Source organism: Pteropus alecto, unplaced genomic scaffold (genome assembly GCF_000325575.1).
Source record: "Pteropus alecto unplaced genomic scaffold, ASM32557v1 scaffold42, whole genome shotgun sequence".
NCBI lineage: Eukaryota > Metazoa > Chordata > Mammalia > Chiroptera > Pteropodidae > Pteropus > Pteropus alecto.
Genome location: NW_006434825.1, coordinates 11,463,343 through 11,483,810, shown reverse-complemented (window position 1 = coordinate 11,483,810; position 20,468 = coordinate 11,463,343). Strand labels below are relative to the sequence as shown.

Here is a 20,468-nt window from a genome sequence, read left to right as displayed (position 1 = left end):
ATTTCTCTAGCCGTCTTCCTCCTTAGCCTGGGATCTCCCTGAAGAGCAGGGATCTCCTGGGTGTTCCCCACAGTATGTCCAGTACACACTCTCATTACAGTGTGCAGGGGTCTCCCTGAGCTTCCTGAGAGTAGTGGTCTCGGGAGAAACTGGGAGGGGGCGCTTTTGAAACAAGTTAATTTCGAGAAGAGAAGCTGTGGATTGGGGTGGGGCGAGGTTTCTAGGAGAAGGGTTGTAAAGGAAAGGAAAATGGGCCGGCTGAGGCTCCAGGGGGTCCTTAGCGGAACCCACCTCAGCTGCGGTGCCCGCGCGAAGTGACGCAGCGCGGTTTGGCCGCTGTGGGGCGCCGTAGCCCGCGCCGTTGCCAGGGGAACGGGTCCAGCGCGGGACGAGGCCCAGCCCGCCACGGCCTGGCCCGTCTATACAGCCAGCCCTCTGGAGCGGGAGCCCGAGGACTCGCCGGCCTAATCGCTGCGCGGCCCGGGATGGGGCCTCGCTCCGGGGTGCGCCGCTGCCCAGTCCCGGGGACCCTCTCCGCCGCTGGGATCTGAAGCGCGGCCGCTCCTGGGAGGGTGGACGGCCAGGCGCTGGGGGTGGTGAACCGCTGGGTGACCTTGGCAGGGCCGATCTGGCTCGGCCGTCACGACGCGCAGGTGAGGAGCCCCCGCCGCGGTTCTCACCTCGAAGCCTGGCCTGAGCCACCGGGTTGTGTCTGCCGCCGCCTAGCCGGGTTCTGGAGCCCGCAGCCTGAGCTCCAGGGATTGGGCAGAGCGCGGAGCTTCTTTCTAGTATTTATCAGGTTCACAAATCTGCATCAAGCGCTTACTGTGACAGTGTGCCAGGCGCGGGGCCTCCAAACACGCGGCCAGTCTCCAAAACCCACAGAGTGTTCAGAGGGGACCGGGGCGGGTGGTGGTGGTGGTGGTCGTGGTGGAGTGGGACAGGCACCAAATACAGGACTAAAGTAATTTTAGGCGGGAATAAGTGCTCTGGAGATGAAATGGAGGGAGGTGGTCAGGGAGGGTCTGCTGTCGAAGGCCACTCTGAAGCTAAGACCTGAAGGTTGAAAAGGAGCCAGCATTGTGAAGCGGGGAAAGGATACTTCTGGAAGAGGGAAAAACAAATGCAAAGGTCTGGGGGCAGCAAAGTACAATTAAAGAACAGAAAGAGTGAAAGGGTGAGGAAGCCTTGAAGGATGTGGTGGGAGTTTCAACTTTATTCTAGTAGGAAGAGGAAACCATTGAAGAGCTTTGATTAATTTCAAGTTTTGAAAAGCTCACCTCACTCTGGCTTCTATGGGCAACGCGGTGGTGACAGAGCACACCAGGAAGTCAGCTGAGGGTCATTCTAGTTCTGCCAGTCTAGTTGTGCCTCTTAGATGAGCTTACTTAGTCTCTCTGAGCTTCAGTATCCTGTGACATGCGGATGTTGTTCTGCATGTTGTTTATGAGAGAGAAAGTGAGGGGCCCTCCGCCTTTGAGACCAATGACTGGAGAAGTCTATGAGAATAGTTTGAAATGATAGGACCTAACTCAGAGAGTTGTGAAGATTTAATAAGTGAATTTCGTCAAAACTCTTTGAGCAGTGTCTGGCACAGAAGTGCCCTCTAAGTGCTAGTGATAGTTATTATTGAAACACTGTAGGGGAGCAATGATGGAGGCTTGGATCAGGGTGATGGCATCAGAGACAGTAAGAAGTGGCTTAATTTCCCTTATTGAAGGAGAGCTGGGTTTAGAAATGGGTGAGGGGTGGTGGAGTTTCTAAACAGATAATCACCATGAGATGGAATAAAAGCAACATTGGTGCTTAACTAGTCAGTTTTTTTTCTTTCTTTTTTTTTTTTTTTAACTTTGTTCTGTCACAACTTTGTTCTTAATGACTGCTTCTTAGTGGGTGTTCCTCAAGGCTTGCTCCTGTAGTCATGTGAGTTGATTTCCTGGTTAAAATCAACAACCCTTGCCTCTGCTCATTGGCCTTATTTCTTCTGCTCCATGTTGCTCACTCCTTCTTGTCCCTTTTCCTTGCCTTAACTTGAATTTGTTTGTAGCAGTTGCTTCAGGAGGGGAACGGCACAGAAAATGTTTGCAGACCACATCAACTCAGGAATGACTGAGATTACAAGCTTTTCTTGCCTGAGCATGAGACCTCTGCATGCTGTTTATGTGAGGAGCTCAGCCGCACCTGAAACCAGTGGCTGGGGAGGTCTAGGGGAACTGCTTGAAATTCCAGTTGGTTTTCTGGGAATTGTGATGTGTATCTTCTAGTCAAACTATAGCCACTTCCCGGAATTTTAAGGCCAGAGACTTCTCTGGCACCTGTGAAGAATTTTAATAAACTACTTGCCCCCTAAGAGTTCTTTTTTAAAATGACTTTTTGTACTGTAAAGCAGTATGCACCATGTAACATTTCTTTCCAGCCTTCCTTTCAGTGGTTACATTGAGCATCTGTTAAATCTTGGTGAAAGTTATTTTAAAAGCAGATCCTGGGACAAAACAGATAACTTATTTAGAAATATCCATAGAAAATCACTTAAATCCTCTAGCCAAAAGAAAAGATGTTTGGGAGCAAAACCTCCCTGTGGCGTGCACCTTCCCTTTGGGTTTGGGAGTCATGAGGAACTGAACTGGCCCTTTGCCAAGGACTGGAACAAGGTCCTGCCTAGCAACACCTCTGTTTTGCTGTCTGGTTGTCTGATTTTGGCTTGGACAAGACCCCCAGCAGCTTGTAGGGAGCTCTGCGGCTCTTCACAGCTTTGCAGCTGAACGAGTCAAAATTGTGTTCGAGAGTGAGGAAGCACTGAGCTAAAACCGAGCACTCTTGTTGCACGGTTGTTAGGCAGGAGTTCCTTGTTTGTCTGGTGTGGTACAGGGTTCTGGATCACATGAGCACATTTTGTCCACATGGCAGCCCAACGGCGCCAGGAGGGCAAGAAATGACACCACTCAATTACTTATTATTTGACATAAATTTTTTTTCAAAAGCAGTACATGCACATGGTAAAAAAAAAAAAAAAAAAAGAAATTCAAACAACACCAAGGAATATACAGTAAAAGCAAATCTCTGTCTTACCCTCAGCCACTAGATCTTCCCTAAGGCTGCCCTGTTTGCTTCCTTGCATTTCCTTCTAGAGAGAATCTGTGTATATAGATGTTTGTTCATCTGCCTTTGTCTTTACTCACTTGGTAGCGCTTTCTACAGCAATTGCACATCTTGCTTTTCTACCTAATGGTCATTTTTTTTTTTTTTATGTTGTATAGCATTGTTTTTTATGTTGTTTTTGATGTTGTATAGCATTCCATTGTGTGGATGTGCCATAGTCTGTTTATATTGCTTTTTGTCCTTTATTATTATGAACAAGACTTCAATGTATCTCTGTTATACTTTGTGAGTATATGTATAAGATAAATATCTAGAAATGGAATGTGGCCCTAAGGGTATATGTGTTTTAAAGTTTGGTAGACATTGCCAAATTGCCTTCCAGCTAATTTTTTTGAAAGATGAGTAAAGGAGAGACCCAAAGAGGTGGCTGTATGAAATTTGCTCCCCCACCCCAGCTGGGTTCCTCAATCTGTGAGAGGCAGTGCAGGAACTGGAATCAGGCTCTTATCTCTGGGTCAACCCTCGTCCTTGGCTCCAACCTGTCTCTCCTTGTTGGTGGCTCAGGTCCCCGGGCCCTCCAATCCCTGATGGAGCCCCGTTATCTCTCCTCTGACCTTATCACTCTACCCTCCCAGTTCTGTGTCTCTCTCTACAAACCTTCTTTAATAACTGAGTTGATTCTTTCCCGAAATCCTCAGCCGAATGCCCACAGCCTCTCTAGGGCTGGTACTTTTTACCTCGTTCTGGTTCTTTTGACAACCATGCATGAATCGCAGAACCACATTCCGAAATATTTTTTTTTTGGTGGGAGCAGAGATGAGCAAGAGGGAAGTGGATCAGTCATGCAACTATTCTAGAGTTCATACTGATAACTTGAAATGTAAGATTTCCCTCATTTAAATTAGGCTTATAAATCAAGGTAGCTTAACCTTATTTTGAAAATGCTATTTTAGGCATTTAGCAAGTAAATAGTAACATGAACACTTTCACCTTGTTGGGACAAAGGAGGGGCATACACAGTCCTTCCATCCTGCCTCAGAAGCCAGATGGGTCCGTGGCTTACCAAGGTAGCAGTTACCTTTGATTCTAATTCTCCAGGGGGCCTCTTCCCTCTTGTGTTTGTCTCCACAAGCTTATCTCTGTGGGTTGTTCTGTGGCAGCAGAAGGTACATGAAGAATCTTTTATCAAGGCCCACATAGCTCTCAGCCCACCAAAGATGCAGCGGGGGACATTGGGTAGGCAGCGGGGAACTTGTAGGCTTGACCTCCACCTCCCTACCAACTCCTCCCAAAGTATAGGTCTGTTGCTATGGTGTCACCTCCCCCCAAGCCCTTTCTCATATCCTCCTCCTCTCTGTGACTGGAAAGCTTTCCAAAACCCCAATCAGTTCCTGTCACTTTCCTGCTTTAAACTTCCTGTGACTCACTGTGGCTCTTTCAGCATTGCCCAAACTTCCCCACCTGGCCTCCTAGGTCCCCTGTCATCTAAATCTGCAGCTCCCCAGGGCTCCTCTCTCTCTCCTTCTGTACTCTGCCCACCCCACCCTCCAAGCTCATCTACCCTGTGTTCTGAGTGGTTAGCCCCTTCAAGGCTGCCCAAATACGCATTCACGCACTGTCCTGATATCTGTCTAAGTCTGTCTGGGTCCCTAGAAAGCAAGCTCCTAAGGTCAGTAGCTCGGTCTCATTTGTCTTTCCATCCTCAGTGCACACGAGGGGCTGGGTCCCAATAAGTGCTGACTGGGCCAAGGCGTGAGTGCACAAGCTGGCCACGGTGTCCAGGGGCAGAGCCATGCATCTTTCAATCTATTCTAGAGAAGCGCTGAGAAGGAGAGATGGCCAGAAAAGTCCCTAGGTTTGGTGACAATGCTTAGTCCCATCTGTGCTTCAGGCCCTATCTTAGGTTCTCTCATCTTAGGTTTTCTCTGCAAGGGAAAATGTCATCAGTTAAGAGTTGGCTGGCCCAGGCTTTGGGACAGGTGACATGCCTCCTGACCAGCTCGGGTATCTAACTCTAGATTACTACCACTGCGGCAGGGGAGTGAGACCTAACTAACAGCACTGTCCCCTCATCCACGGTCTCATACAGTGGTACCTCTCTGGACCAAAGGCACCCTGGTTTAGAGTCAGTGCCCCCAAGGCTATTTGTATAGGCCTATGGTGACCCCTCTCACCTCAGGTATCTGGGCTGCAGCAGCACTGGGGGTGCTTGCGGCCACTGCTAGCCCCCTCCAGGCAGCAGGTACATAACAGGTACCTCTGCTTCTTTAGAAACTCCCTCAAGGTGTAGTTCTGTTAAGGTGTGAGGATGGCAAACAGAAAGCCAGAACTCAGGGATCCCAATTCATGGGTTCCCTTCAGCCTTCAGAGTCGTTGTCCTGATGATGATGTCACTGGAGAAGCGATGTGTGCAGACCACAGGGATTTGACCTCCCCCCCGCGCCCCCCTCGCCCCCTGTCCCCTGCAAAGAAGAACTACCCAGCTCAACTGTATTCACAGGGCTTGACCTGATAATTTTTGACTGTTTCTAAATATCATGGATAAAGATTTACTACCTCTGGGGACATTCCATATAAAATGATGCTAGCTTTCTGATCATCTTTGTCACCTTTGATTGAAGGTGAGAAGGTTAGAATTGTGTTCCAGTGGCTCAGCCTTTATGACAATGTGTTCCTTGGGACCACTGACATAAGACAGCAACTTCGACCATCCCCGTCACTTTGGACATAAACCTCATAGAATATCAGGTGCAGTAGCCACAGTCTGGAGAGATGAGGACAACCCAGAGGGCTGTTTTAAGGATAATTATGATGTCTACTATTTAGGGAGCATTTATGTGTCAAGACTTTACCTACAGCGTCGCTGATCTATACACAGCCCTGGGTAGACACCCCTACCTCGTTTTTCAGATGAAGAAACTCAGGCAGCTCAGCTAGTAAGTGCAGAGCCAGGACTTGAACCTAGATCTGTTTCTGCCAAAGCTGGGGCTCTTTTTTCACTGTTCACTGCTTCTTATTGAAGACAAGCAAATGACCAAAGGATTCCAGTTGAGTCCCTGGGAGAAAACTAAGGTCACTTCATTTAGCTTTGAGATGAAGCTACTCAGAGGTGACTTCAGATATGCTAGGCTTGGCTTAGCAGAAGGCAGAGTGGCTAAGTGCAAATGTCCCCAGTGGGCAGGGGGAGCTGGGGCGGGGGAGGGCTGGGTACAGGGTGCCTGTGCAGATCGAAGGCAGGGCAGAGTGGGCCAGGTAGCTTCGGGTGGACCAGGGTTCCACATCATTTACCATGCCCACATTTTCTTTTATTTCAGATGTTTTCAAGTCAGCAAACATTTACTGAGCACCTACTATGTACAAGGTATGTTTTGGGTGCTTGGGGGAGCAGATGTGGGAAACAGAAGTGAATGAATCACAGCACATTTGCTGCCCTTAGGGGAAGTTGGCATAACAGGGGGCAGACACAAGGACGGCAGAGTGTTCCAAATGGCAAAGTGACTTGCCTAGTTAAGACTGATCGTGAGGGCCCAGCTCTGCTGGGGGTACCCCTGGATGAGGAGTTGCTTGCAGTAGGCTCTGAAGGTCAAGTCACATTTTTAGGGGCCGAGAAGAGATGAAGGTGTTCCAGGCAGATGTGCCAAGGTGGGTTTGCTGAGACCTTTTGGCTTAATCAGACCCCCCGGCCCATGGGCCTGAGTTCCTGAAAGGAGAGTCCAGTTGCCAGGGTTTTGTCCCTAGCTCCTGGCCTTCCCACCAGGAGCTCCAAGTTGGCCTGTCTCCCTAAGTATGGTGTTGCCTGCCTGGGCTCTAGTCCCACCTCAGGCCCAGAAGATACTGGGGGTAGGGCTCTTCCTTCTGTAATGACAGGCTCCCTCACCACCCACCGCCCTGCATGTAGCTTTGGCTACCAGACCAACTCTTGGGCCTAAGGACTGCGGGGTGAGGGAGTGCTGCCACCTGGTGGTCAACTCTGGCCAAGGCCTGGCCTTCCCTGAGCGCCCTTGAGTCAGTCAAAGGGCATCAGTCCACCAGACCCAGATTTTACTTAGAGAAACGTGGTCATTTCTGCTGCTAGAGGGAACCAAGGAGGAATCGTCCCCTCTCCCCGTATGCTGGCTCCTCCCCAGCCAAGAAGCCTCAGGCAGCCCTTCTGAGGCACAGGGGATACTGTTCAGGGTCCCCCCAGTCCTGAAGGGATTGCAAGCTTACTGACGGGCAGAGGCCAGATCCCCCTTCTGGGCAACCCGACTCCCTGTTTCCCTTAGCATGTGGTAAGGGGCCCTCTCTGACACTTGTGTTGTGGCTGCAGGACAGGAGTGACTAATCCTAACAGAATCAGCATGTGTTCTCATCGCTCTGGCCCCAGCCTGATATTGTTACCAGATGAGAACATGTCTTATTGGGTTTAACTGTGATGGTTGTGGAGACAGAACACTTTGAGTAACAGGCAGCCGCTCTGTGTCCTGAATAAACCCTGGACCTTCCTACCTTGTACTGGCCCGCGCCAGGGCCAGAGCTGGCTCTGGGGCTTTGAGACCAGCACTCTACTACCACCCTCCTCCACTGCCCAACTCCATCATGCTACGGCCCTGGATTTTCCTGCACAGTAGCCAGGAGGTGGCTTCATGTCCCAGGCTGCTTTCTCCCCCTTGCTGAAACCTAGCTGCAAGCATGGGCTCTGGGTTCCAGCCTGGGCTTCCTCAGGCTAAAGCTTTCTCTACTTTTCTCCCTATGGAGATGAATATCTGCAACAAACCCTCCAACAAGACAGCCCCTGAGGAGAATGTGTGGACAGCACCTGCACAGGCTAGTGGACCTTCCCCGGAGCTGCAAGGCCAGCGGTCCCGCCGGAATGGGTGGAGCTGGCCCCCTCACCCGCTCCAGATTGTGGCCTGGCTGCTGTACCTCTTCTTCGCTGTGATCGGCTTTGGGGTCCTTGTTCCCCTCCTGCCTCACCACTGGGTGCCCGCTGGCTATGCTGTATCCTTGGGGAAGTACGGGGCTGGTACATGGAATTATGGGGGCAGTAGATGGAAGACATGGTGGGGCCTGAAACTGGGCTCCAGAGCCTCAGCACGGGAAGGCTCTGTCTCTTCCCCACGGGGTTCAGCTATTTACCTGCCTGGCCTTAACCCCTATCTGACCCTCTTCCTTATAGCGTGGGTTGATAGGCCTAAAGGACCTTAGATCATTTAAAGCCCCACACAAATGGGAACCTCATCAACTGAGGTACAGCAAGAATGATTATAGAAGAGAGCCTGAAAGCTCTCTTTAAGCTAATTGTGTCCAGAGCTTGAGATAAATTAGAGAGTAATTATTTCAATTACGAAAGAATTTTTTTTCACTTTTCAAAAAGAGTCATGGTAGAATTCTTTTACATAGTAAGTTTCCTGGCACGTTTAAAATGTGGTTTTATTAATGGACAGATTATTATGCTGTACCCAGGATTGTTTAGAAACTCATTGATTATGTAAATCAGGCCCTTTTAGGGTGAGGTTGAATCAACAAGAGGAGAGTTAAAGATGTCCTGGAGGCTCTTGGGAACCGTGACAGATGTGAACTTTGATGAACCTAGTATTGTGACTGCCTCAGCCCTGGCCACAACACTCAGGAGTAGAGGATGTGGCTTCAAGGCTGGAAATTGGAGTGTAGCAGGCGGCCACATGGCCCTATCCAGAGGGTGCCCGTGCAAGTACGCCCTGGTGTGTGTGCTTCATGGAGATGCTTCCTTGTGGAGGAGAGCTAGGTGAGCTAAAGGAGGTTAGCAGGGATAAACTTGAATGCCTCAGACATAGACTTAGCAGTGGAGCTTGGTCTCAGCTCAGCCCTTTCAGAGCTGTACAAGGTTGAGCAGCTTCTGCCAGCTCTCTGGGTGTCGGCCTCCTCCTCTGTCTGACAGGAATAGTCCTGCCTGCTTCTCAAAATGGGGCCACGGAGCATGCAAGGATATGTGTGTGAGCACCAGAACGCATGAGCCATAGGTATGAACATGCTCTCTTGAGAAACCACAGAGCCCTGGGCTGGTGAGTGACAAGGGCAGGTATGTGGAGAAGGGCTCTAGAGAAGGTTGCCATCTTTGGACACCAACTGTGTCACTGGGGGATCTTCCTGGTTCACTATGGGCCAGAGCCTAGTCATCAGCACTGTAAGTGGAAAACTGGGCTTTCCTTGAGGTGACCAACAGGTTTCAGTCAGGGCTACTAACTAGAATGTTTCATGGAATATTCCTCTCATGATCTGGAATGGGCACACCCCTCACTCGGGATTACCTGAGTTTCTACCATCAGGGTACCTGGGAAGCCAGGTTAATAACCGTGTGGTTTGGAGTGAGTAGAATCAGAGCAGATAACAGTAAACAAGAGTAACTAGCTTTTATTGAGCATTTTTATGAGCCAGGCACTGTGCCAACCCTTGTACTTGGATTATCTCATTTGATGCTCATAATGATCTATAAGGAAGGTATTCTCCCCACTTTACTAAGGAAGAAATTGAGGCTCAGAGAGATTAAGTGACTTCCTGAGGTCACTGTTACCAGTGAAGCCGGAGAGCTGCTCAGGCAGGCCAACACTGAGGCATTGGGGCAGTTGGAGGGTTTTTTTCCTCTCCACATTCATTGCTTTAGGCAATATGAAGGCTCACAGAGCCACCCTGTCTGACACTCCCTTTTCTGGGCCTGGATGGTTCTCTTCCCTTCCGTCAAAGTCCCCTTCCTTCTGTAGGCTCCCTCAGGACCCTGAGGAACAAGGTAGGGTAATGGTGTGTACCCAGTGCCTGTCTTGTCCTGAAACTGGCCTGGGACTGAGGGTTGCAAAGACAAACAGGACAGGGTGCCCTGGGGGTACTCAGCCTCCAGCTGGAGGGTAGCCTTGTAGGTTGGAGATCATCACATGGTAAGTATGGGGCTGGGGGCTCATACAGCAGACTGTGGGTACAGGAGATGGGCCATCTAGACCAACAGCACCACAGGCCCAGACGTACACCTGCTGCTCACAGCTCCCCTCCTCTCCTGTGCCCAGCGGCCTCTCCAGATGCTCTTGACTCCACCCCTTTGCTTTATCAGCTTTATCTAGTCAGTCTTCAAGTTTCCAGCCTGTCCCCACACATGCGCTCACTCCTACCAGTCTGTGTCCCTGCAGCCAGAGTGCCCTTTCAAAAAGCAAATCTGATAAAGTTGCCCCCCAGCTTAACACCATCTAATAGCTTCTTCCTGCCTGGAGGAATGAGGTTCAAGATGCTCAAGGCTCTCCGCATTCTGGCCTCAGCCCTATCCCCAGCCTCTTCTTATATTGTTTCCTGTGTTCTCTGTTGGGACAACACTGGTGTCTGCCTGGAAGCTCCTTGCTCCTCTCTCCACCCCAACACCCAACTAAATCAGAAGTCAAGAACTGACAGCCCATGAGCCAGTTTAGCCTATGGATTTTTTTTTTTTTTAATTGAGGGATAATTAACAACAAAATGGACAGATTTCAAGTGTTCTTTCAGCTGCTGGGTTTTAAAATTTTATTTATTTTTTTGTCACATTTAAAAAATGAGAGACCTCACATAAAAATCCAGATTTCTGGTTCCTTTTGAAAAGCCAGAATTTGGTGACATGGGCCCTCATTCTTGCATGGCAGCCCTGAGCTGAACTAGAACCACCTTTCTGGCTGGGACTCTGCTTGCTCCCAATAACCAGCCAAATCTCCTTTCCTCTTTGTGTTACCTGCTGGGTCCCTGTTATCTGTTCCTCTCCAAGTCTCAGCTGAGGTGATACTTCCTCAGGGAAGCTTTCTGGATCCTTTCAGACTAGATGAGGTCACACAAACTCACATAGTTCCATGAACTTTCTTCATTGTAATCAACCCATTATTTCAGTGGTCCCCAACCTTTCTGGCACCAGAGACTGGTGCTCCTATGAGAATTTAATGCCTGATGATCTGAGGTGGAGCTGAGGCAGTGATGCTGAGGAGCAGCTGCAAATATAGACGAAGCTTCATTTATTCACCCACCACTCACCTCCTGCTGTGCGGCCCGGTTCCTAAACAGGCCATGGACCAGTACTGGTCCGCAGCCCAGGGATTGGGGACCCCTGTATTATTTGATTAACATCTATCTTTTCCACCAGACTGTAGGCTCCTTGAGTCTAGGGACCAATTCCATCTTACTCCTGCCATATCCTTCAGTGCCTGACATAGAGAAAGATCTTAGAAAACAGTTGAATGAATGAACCAGGGCATGGGGGCAGTAGAAGTGTTGGAGCAGGCAGGAAACTAAATGTTTGCCCACATTCAGTGTGTCTGAAGAGAGGCTGGGAATGGTGAAAAGTAGTGGTTGGTGGTACCAGAGAGGTTTGAGAGGAGCCAGAGCACAAGGGGCCTCAGCACTGAGCCAAAGAGAAATTCTAGCTTGAGAGCCATTGAGAGCCAGTGTAGGAGTTTAAGAAGGCAAGCCTTTCACTTTAAGCTCTTCGAAGCTCACTTTGGGACCAAATGAAGGGCAGACTCAAGGGGTCCCAAACAGGAAGAGCAGAGTTGAGAAACTATGGAATAACTAGGCAAGAGGTGACCCATAGCCAGGACCATAAAGCGGTTTTAATGGGCCACAGGATTGTCTTTTTCAGCTATAGCACAGTACATTAGGGCAGAGCCTGGCCTGCGCAGACATGTAGGGCAATTTGGCTGCTGGGAGGAGGAGGAAGGGAGAAAAGGAAATTGGATAGCTGATGGATGGAGAATGAATGATGGAGCAATGATATCTGCCTGGCTAGCAAGATGATGGATGGATGGAGGAGGGATGGCTGTCTAGGTAGAATCTACTGGTGAATTTTTACTTTGCAGCAAGTTTTCAGCATATTCATTTCTAGAATTTGGTCCAATCACTGAGCAGATAGGTCCTGTTTCAGCTCTAGGAATTAGACATGCTGTCCCTGGTCAGGCCCTAAATGTATCAAGCCATCCTAGATGCTCAGCCCCAGGGCTCCAAGTACCTTGATTCCAGGTCAGAGAAGCAGTGGATGTACTAAAGCCCTGTCTGCAAGTGGTTTTCCAGCTGGCCTGGCTACTGAGAGAGGATGGCTGCTTCCCTCTCACAGTTGACTTCCTATGAAAGCAAGACAAACAAGCTTAGAACTTATATTTCGGGTCCCTTGACCTTAGAGGATGGTCTCTTTCAGTCTCACTTCAGCATTTAGAATATGAAACCAGATCAGATTTGGAGGTCAGACCAGCCAGGGCTTGTGCCAGGCCTGGAGCCTGAGGCCAGGGCCCCTCGGCAGCAGCAAGCAATGCTGGCTTGTTAGCTCTATTGCCAGACGTCCCCTCTCCTCTTCCATCTGGGTCATTCCTATGCTGAGTCTTGGAGGTAGGAGGTAGCACAAGCTAAGAGTCTCTGTACAAGGGAGTCACAGGGAGGTGGAGAGCAGCTCTCTCATCACAGGAAGCAGGGGTGGGGCTCCCAGCCGGCAGAATATGGAGTGAGTCTTTAACCTGCTGGGCCAGTGCATGGGCGCCATCTTTGCTGGCCACCTTGTGGTACACCTGACTGCTGTCTCCATCGATCCAGCAGATGCCAACGTACGGGACAAGAGCTATGCAGGGCCCTTGCCCATCTTCAACCGCAGCCAACATGCGCATGTCATTGAAGACCTGCACTGCAATTTGTGCGACGTTGATGTGTAAGTGCATGTGGTCAGAGAGTGTGTGGGGGCAATGAGTGTGCCTGGGTAACTGCCAGAGGGAGCTCAAGGCAGAGAGGAGCATGCCCAAGGCTTTACAGTCATCCTGATAATGCCTGTGTTTCACACAGTCAAGAATCTTGATGGAGTGACAGAGAATTGGGTGAAGGAGAAGGTGATTGAAAACAGAAGATGAGGACTAGCATTTCCAGCAGTTAAAATAGGAAACATTTGGACTGCCAAAAACATTTCTAATAAACGTTTCTAACTCTGCCAGTCACCCTGCCACACACACACCCCCACTCATTTCACAAGCTTTCTCAGATAGGGTTAGGGAGAGGAGTTAACACCTGAGTTCTTACTGTGTGCCTGGGTGCTTATGAACACCCTTGCAGGTGGACAGCATCTTTCTCATTCACAGAAGAGGAAGAGCCCAAAACTCTCTTGCTGAGAGGCCTGCCTGAGATCATATGTCTATTGGGCGGCAGAGCAAGATTTACCAGCAGTGTGTCTTGTCCCTGAGCTGATACTCTTACCCTCATTTACCCATGAGGACTCAGATGCAGAGAGGCCAAATGACTTGCTTCAGGTCACACTGCTGGTAGCGAGAGGAGGGAGAATGCGCGGTAACCCCCTTGGCTGGTCCAGAGAGCCTCCCCAGACCCCTTCCCACCTTCCTGGAGCTTCCAGTCTCCCAGGCTCAGGTTGGGGGTTGGGGATGGGGGTGTGGTCCAAGGCCAGCTCCACACTTCTAATCTGAAGACCCAGGCAGCCTGGAAGGGTCTGTCCACAGAACAGAGAGTGAGCCCGGGGCATAAAGGCCATGAGGACTTCTGCATCAGACCACCCTTTCCTTCACTAGGCACCAGTCCGTGCTGCTGTTCCTCAGTGGGTGCTCTGGCTGTTGCTGCCCATTCCAGGGCTCTGCCCTCTGCTGAGGGAGCGGCTGCACCCCACTCTCCCTCACTCCTTTGGGCTTCCCTGGTCCCTCTCTGGGGCTGGGAGACTCACTTGCATTCCTTCCTCACCTTACCTGTGGTGAACTTCCCCGACGTCCACCTAGATGTCAGCTTGCTTCTCTTTCTTTGGATGAGCTCAGACAGACGGAGGTTTTCTGGAAGAATGCCAGTAAAATTCCCTTAGACTGACAGGGAAACAAATACCCCAAAAATGGAGATGTCAGGAAGAGCAATGCCTCACTCTCTCCTGCTCCTTGGCTCCATGCCTTCATTGTCTCCTGGTCCAGCTCAGGGATCCTTGCTTGGAAAGGAAGCCCCAATTCCGTTTCACACCACCGTCACCGGTGTGCAGTCCCAGAGTGGGACAGTGTAATGTCCCCTACTTCTCCTGCCTCCGGGTCCCCAGCTCTTCAGAAGCACTGCCTCCTCCAAGTCCCCTTCCCGCGTTCCCACCAGAGGGCGCGCACGCTCCCCGTTGCGGAGCTCCGCGGTCCCACGGAAGCGCCGGATGGGTAACCTGCTACAGGCCCGGCGCTCGGGTCCCTCTGCCGACTCCCGCCGCTCCAGCCAGACCCGGAGGCGAAGGGGAGGACCAAGCGGCCGAATACGCTGTGCTCCCTCCTCTCCCGCAGGAGCGCTCGCTCCAAGCACTGCAGTGCCTGCAACAAGTGCGTGTGCGGCTTCGACCACCACTGCAAGTGGCTCAATAACTGTGTGGGCGAAAGGAACTACCGGTGAGAGCGGACCTGGGGCGCACGGGGCCTGGGGATGCATGGGTCTGAGTGTGAGAGCCGGGACCTTGCGGCTGCACAGAAGGCGGGGTGGGGCCGGGGGGTGCTTGGAGAAGCTGGGCGCTGGTGCGCATTCGCCAATGTGCTGCTCTGAGGTTGATGCTCTTGATGTCTGCCTCCTGGGACAGCTGAGGGCGAGTTTGAGATCTTCCTCCAGCTGTACCAGGGAAAGGTGGGGACCTGATGGAGCTGTGCCAGTCTATACTTTTGACCTAAGCCTTTGGCTTTATGAGGAGTTAGGGCTGTTGGAGAAGCCTGGCTCTCCATCCCCACCATGGGTCCTTCTGAGGTCTGGGCTTTTATCCAGCCTGAGCACCCAGGTGCTGACAGTTGCCTATGGCTGGGCCCAGGCTCTTTCTACACAGTGTGGCATCTGCCTTACTGGGTGTCCTGCTCCTTGTGCTGGTGGCCACTTATGTCTTCGTGGAGTTCTTTGTCAACCCCATGCAGCTGCGCACCAACCACCACTTTGAAGGTCAGTCTGCCAGGCCTACTCCCACCCCCTAATCCTGGGCCTGTTCTGGTCACTGGTCACAGCCCAGCCAAGTGAGTACAGTCTGCCTGTGTCTTGCAGTCCTGAAGAATAACACAGATGTGTGGTTTGTGTTCCTGCCTGCTGCCCCCGTGGAGACCCAGGCTCCTGCTATCCTAGCCCTGGCTGGCCTACTCATCCTCCTGGGCCTGCTCTCCACAGCCCTGCTCGGCCACCTACTCTGCTTCCACATTTATCTCAGTAAGTGTCCCCGCCCCCCCCACACACACCTGCCTTGCAGGAGATAGGGGTCCCTAGGCTTCAGGGAGGTACCCACTTGGGCTCTAGAGCTCTAAAGTCATGTCCCTTCCCATTGCTGGCTCTCTGTGGTGGCCTGGTCTCACCCCATGGGCTTAGTGTATTCGGGGACAGTGGTTTCAGCCTGGGACTGGGTACTCTCCCTCACCTCTGAACTCTAGGGTCCCCTTTCTACTACACTGAGCCCTCTCTCACCATCCTCAGTGTGGCACAAGCTCACTACCTATGAGTACATCGTGCAGCATCGTCCGCCACAGGAGGCAAAGGGGGCCCAAAGGCAGCTTGAGTCATGTCCCCCCAAGATGCGGCCCATTCAGGTATAGAAGTGGCCCAGAGGGCTGAGGGGGTGGGAGATGGGGCCTGGGTGTGGGAGGGGTGGTGGGCTGTACGGCGAGCTACCAATGATGAAACAAGGAAAAGGGAAGCAGGCCTAGATCAGCAGCTGGGGTAGGGAGTGCTGGGGACAGCGGGGTGAGGCCGCGCCTGTACTGAGAACATGCCCCCTTGCATAAGTGTGGGAACAGCACGAAGAGGCCCTGCATTTCCCAGTCCCCATGTATGCTCTGGTCCAGGCTGCAAGCATGTGCTAGAGGGTGTGAAACATGGGAACCTGGAGTGGGCAGATTGGGGCTGTGGGAAAGAGGGAGGGACGGACCAGAGACGGGGTCACCAGTTTTCTCTACTATGAACCTGAGCCCTTATAGCCAGTATCCTATTTAATCCTTAAAACAGCCCACGAGGCAGGTAATGTTGCCACACCCATGTTGCAGATGAGCATATTGAGGCCAAGAAAGGTTAAATGGAAGCTGGGTCTGGGAAGAGTTAAGGTCTCTACATTGCGAAGCAGGATCCATCCAGGCTAGTGCCTGCCCAGCCCAGCTGCTGATCAGCCTATCCCCATTCCCACGCTCTGTGGCTTCCTGAGGTCAGCAGCTGGGGGTGGGGGTGGTCCAGTCCTCAGAACCCCCAGGGACTGGGGAGGCAGGGGGCCCAGGCAGGCCTTGTTGGGAAGTCTGAACCCTGGATCCCAGATCCCCGTGGTAACAGGACACAAACACAGGCTAGTGGGCGGGTTGGGGGAGGGCTTGGGACCCTGCCTCTCCTGTTCTCATTGCCAGGGGTGGTCCAGGCTGTCAGGCCTGGGGAAATGCTGGCTGTTTGTGAAGACCCCTTGCCACACCACTGTATATCTGCCCTGGTGCTGGGCACTGACCCCACGTAAGCACAGTTGCAGCCCCTAGGGAGTGGATATCATCTCCAGCTCCACTTCACAGAGGAGTCTGAGGTTTAGAGAGGTAGGCAGGAGACTTTCTCAAGCTGTACAGCTGGTGCCCATTGAGACAGGGCTGGCCATGGGATATCCAGACTTAAGGGCTCTGGGTCCCTGCCCTGTAGTCACTGCCTGCCTAGGCTTTAGGGCCAGATGTTCCAGCAGCAAGGACATTTAATATCATCTGCAAAAGACTGGAAGGAGGCCTCCCCAAGGGAAGAATGGTGTGCAGAAGAGAGCTGAGGCTGAGAGGTGCCACAGTACCATTCAGGAATGTGCAGATGTTGAAGGTGTCTGAGGAAGGATCCTAGGGACAGCTCTGATGTGGGGAGGGAGTTTGATTGGGGATACCCTGGTGATACCCTCAGATTTCCCCAGCGGGCTAGGACCTGTATCTTGTTGCATCCTGGCCCCTCATGCTTCTGGGACCATTCTCTACTGCTGTCAGCTTTCTCTGCCCCACCCATCTAGAGCCCAGGGGCACCAGATAGACTTTGTCCATCTCTGCTGGACCCTGGAGGGGTGCTAGGTCCACACTAGGGAAGAAAAAAGATAGGGGAGAAGATCGCTTTGAGGCCCCAGTCCTTATGACTGGCCTCTGACCCCTTCCTGTTTCCCAGGGCTTCTCTGCTCAGGCTGGCACTCCCATGCTTCTCCCCAAAGGGCTAGCCTGGGCAGAGGTTGGGCACAGGTCTTGCTGGAGCTTCAATCTTTGCATTTGCTCAGTCAGCCTGTGGCCGGCTGGGCTCTGTCCCCTAGATCTGCCAGGGCCTCAGGCAGCCTCCCCAACCCCACCCTGGGGAGGAATGCGGGAGGGGCCCCTTTTTTAATGCGGGAGGGGCCCCACTCTGGAGCCGTTGCCCCCAAACATAGGCTTGTTTTAGAGACGGCGTTTGCTGTTACATTGTCCTCTCTGCATTAGTCAGGACGCTTGGGTCTCCATAGAAACGGCTGCTGAGCAGGCGACAGCTGTCCGGGTGCCCTCTCCCACCCCGCCTGGTGGGGGTGGGGCCTCTGAGTCCTAGCTCCTGCCCACATCCTCAGCATGCAGGCCTTCCTGGGCTGGCTTTGTCAAGGTTTTTCTTTTCTCACCTGCAGTCGTTGTGGGTGTAGCTGGAGCCCATTCTACGTGCTGGGGCACAGGCCTAGGCCACTCCTGTGACATCCCGGCCCCAGGCCTCCTTCCACTTTCAGGAGTTGAGCCTGGGACTCCCAGGGGTCACTGTTGGGATCTGCGACTAAACAGAATTCACGCATAAGCCTGGTTCCTCAGTAGAGCTGCAGTGATGTTTTTTCCACCACCCACTACCTTCCTTTACAGGGTAGGGGTGGGGGAGACTGAGCATTGCCCTGGTCCCCAGTTGTGGCTGGTACTCTGAGGATTCATCTCTGCAGGAACCCTCAAGCCATGTACACAGCCTCGGTGCACACACAGCTGTGTGTGAACAGCTGCCCAGCTAGGGAAAAAAATCAGTTCAGAGACTGGAGCCCTGGGAGGGGCCAGGAACAGAAGGGGGCAGCTCTGAGGGCCTCTTCCACACCACCCTCCTCGGCCAGAGCAGCTCTATACTGGGTACATTGGACCTATGAGGCTGGGGACTTCCTGGAAGAGGTAGAGTTTGACTAGATAGAGTAAGTCCCAGAAATGAGTGTTTTAAGCCTCATCCTGCTAGGGGGTTTTCCCAGCTGAGAGGCCTGGAGGAGGACAGCCCTAGACCTCTGTACCCAGACCTCCCACAGAGGCCATTGAGGGTATGTTGTATCCAGGACTGGGTGTGCTCAGGACTCAAGGTCCTGGATCCACACCTGGCCACCCAGCCTCCTGACCCCCACCTTCCCCAGGAGATGGAGTTCTACATGCAGACCTTCAGCCATGTGCGCCCAGAAGCCCCTGGCCAGGCCAGGCCTGCCTCAGTGAATGCCAAGTGAGTGTGAATGCCATGTGGCAGCTGGGCATCTCCCATTGTCATGGCAGGGCCATCTGAGGTGGGAGAAAGGGGGTAGGCCAAGGCCAAGGCCCAGGTCTGAATCCATCCCCATCTGGCTTTGAACAGATCAGTAACCCTTCTATTGTCTGCTAGGAAGGGAGGCTTATTTGAGGACCTTCAACTGGGTGGGATTTCAGGGATCAGTGGAATCCAGCACTTACCCTTCCACTTCCCCCTCAGTCCCTCTGGCTTTCTTGCTACTGGCAGCCAAGTGGAGCCTCCACCGCCCTCATCCCCAGAGACTATCGCTCTGCCCCCAGGAATCCGACCCCAGGTAGGGGGGTATTGTGCTGGGCCCCCACCCCAGATGGAAGGGGATGGGAAAGAAGCCTGCCCCACTCCTCTGCTTCTTCTGGTGATGTGGGGTCAGGGGAAGGAGTACTCAGGTTCTCCGCTATCTCTGCAGAAAAAGAGGAAGCGGCGTGTTTACAAGGTGCAGACCTCTGGGACCTTGGATCTGGAGCCCCAGCTGCCCAGACTGCCAGGTGAGCGCCCTTCCTGACGGGATCCTGCACCGGGAGCTCCGCGGGAAGGGGCCCGAACGAATCGCGGCCCCTGGTCTCACCTTCCCTTCCATCCCCTCAGAGCCCAGGGTGCCGGGCTGCAGCTCCAGCTCGTCGTCGGATTCCACAGGTGCCAGCCCAGTGCATGCTGCTGGCCCTGCAGACGCATACCACTCGGCGTCGGCGGAGTCCATGGACGAGATTCCGGTGGCTCAGACGCGCCTGGGTAGCGCCGCTCTGGCCGCCCCCGGGGACAGGTGCCGAGAGTCCGGGCTGGCGCTGCAGGCGCGTGTGCCCGCAGTTTTCGTGAGTCCGAGCAGTGGCAAGCCCAGGGAGCAAGACGGCCAGGAGGCCGGTCTGGCTTAGCTGGGCCGAGAGGCCGAAGGGCCGAGGAGAAGCGGCCGGCCCGACTCTCTATGCAACACCCAACCCTCGCCGTGGGAATGCACTTTAGGAGACCCTAGGGCTGCGGGATCGGCCCCCTCCCCCATGACTCAGCAATACCCGCCCCACCGGCCATGATGCTCCAATAAACCTTTTTTATGCTTTTGCGGACTTACTGCATACTTTCTTAATGGCAAGCGGCATGGGTCCTCCTGGAGTCCGATCATTGACAGTTGGCCTAGGGGCAGAGAATGGGGTGGACCCCCTTACAGTGGGTGACCACCCGGATTGTCATATGGAGGTAAACGAGGACCTGAGGAGCTCAGGTACAAGCAAGGCTCCTGGTTAGGTAAGATCCTAGAAGACTGCCTGGAGGAAGTTATTTTTTTTTGAGGATAAGTTTGCACTTGGAGACAAGGGGAAGAAGACTTTCGGTTCTGGAAGCAGCAGCGGGAGCAGAGACCCGGGAGCTTTTTCCTGGCGGCGAGATCTCCATCGGTGTACCAGGATGCTGGAGCTGGGCACTCCTCATTTGCTCATTGTCCCCTCCCGTTCCCAGTGATCCGGAGTTGTAACCTGGGGACACCACATGTTCTTTGGAGAGCTGTGGTCTTGAGCCAGCTCTAGACGCCACTCTCCACTGTCACTGAGGGTAGGCATCTTCTGGCTCCTCTGCCCCTCCCCTCTCCTTCACCGTCCTCTCCTCCTCCAACCTCCTATCCCCCCCCCCACATCCCCCTCCCCCGTCTCAAACTGCCTTCGCAGCTCTGGGAAGCTGGATCTCTCCTGGAGGCGGGGACCTACTTTGAACTTTGGGTGGAGCCCAGGAGGAGGGTCTTTTTTCCCCATTTGGGGGCCATCCGAGAACGTCCAGAACTACAAAGGGATAGTCTACCCGGCCGCAAAGCTGCGTCGGGCGCTGCAGAAAGAGGCTATCGTCGCAACTCCGCCTCCGCCGAGAGCAGAGCGCCGATAGGCCGGGGTCTGGTGGGTGGAGCCAGCGTGACCTTGGTCACTCTCCCGCCCGCCGAG

At 52.9% G+C, this 20,468-nt stretch overlaps 1 protein-coding gene across 1 annotated transcript; it reads left to right on the top strand.

Annotated features, from left to right (window-relative positions):
* Nucleotides 1-388: 388 nt before the first annotated feature.
* ZDHHC1 (zinc finger DHHC-type containing 1) lies at nt 389-19,607 on the top strand. Its single transcript, XM_006909864.3, has 12 exons — nt 389-653; nt 6,414-6,460; nt 7,837-8,079; nt 12,576-12,751; nt 14,343-14,444; nt 14,852-14,976; nt 15,076-15,234; nt 15,496-15,608; nt 18,404-18,486; nt 18,730-18,823; nt 18,956-19,034; nt 19,135-19,607. The coding sequence occupies exons 2-12, from the start codon at nt 6,452-6,454 to the stop codon at nt 19,416-19,418; spliced, it is 1,467 nt and encodes a 488-aa protein (XP_006909926.1). The 5' UTR covers nt 389-653; nt 6,414-6,451; the 3' UTR covers nt 19,419-19,607.
* The last annotated feature ends 861 nt before the right edge of the window (nt 19,608-20,468 follow it).

Bases quoted from the DNA above. Each gene is read 5' to 3' on its own strand.
- ZDHHC1 (XM_006909864.3), top strand. The intron at 8,080-12,575 runs GTATCCTTGGGG...CTGCTGGGCCAG, and splicing joins GGGTGCCCGCTGGCTATGCT to TGCATGGGCGCCATCTTTGC. The intron at 12,752-14,342 runs GTAAGTGCATGT...CCTCTCCCGCAG, and splicing joins AATTTGTGCGACGTTGATGT to GAGCGCTCGCTCCAAGCACT.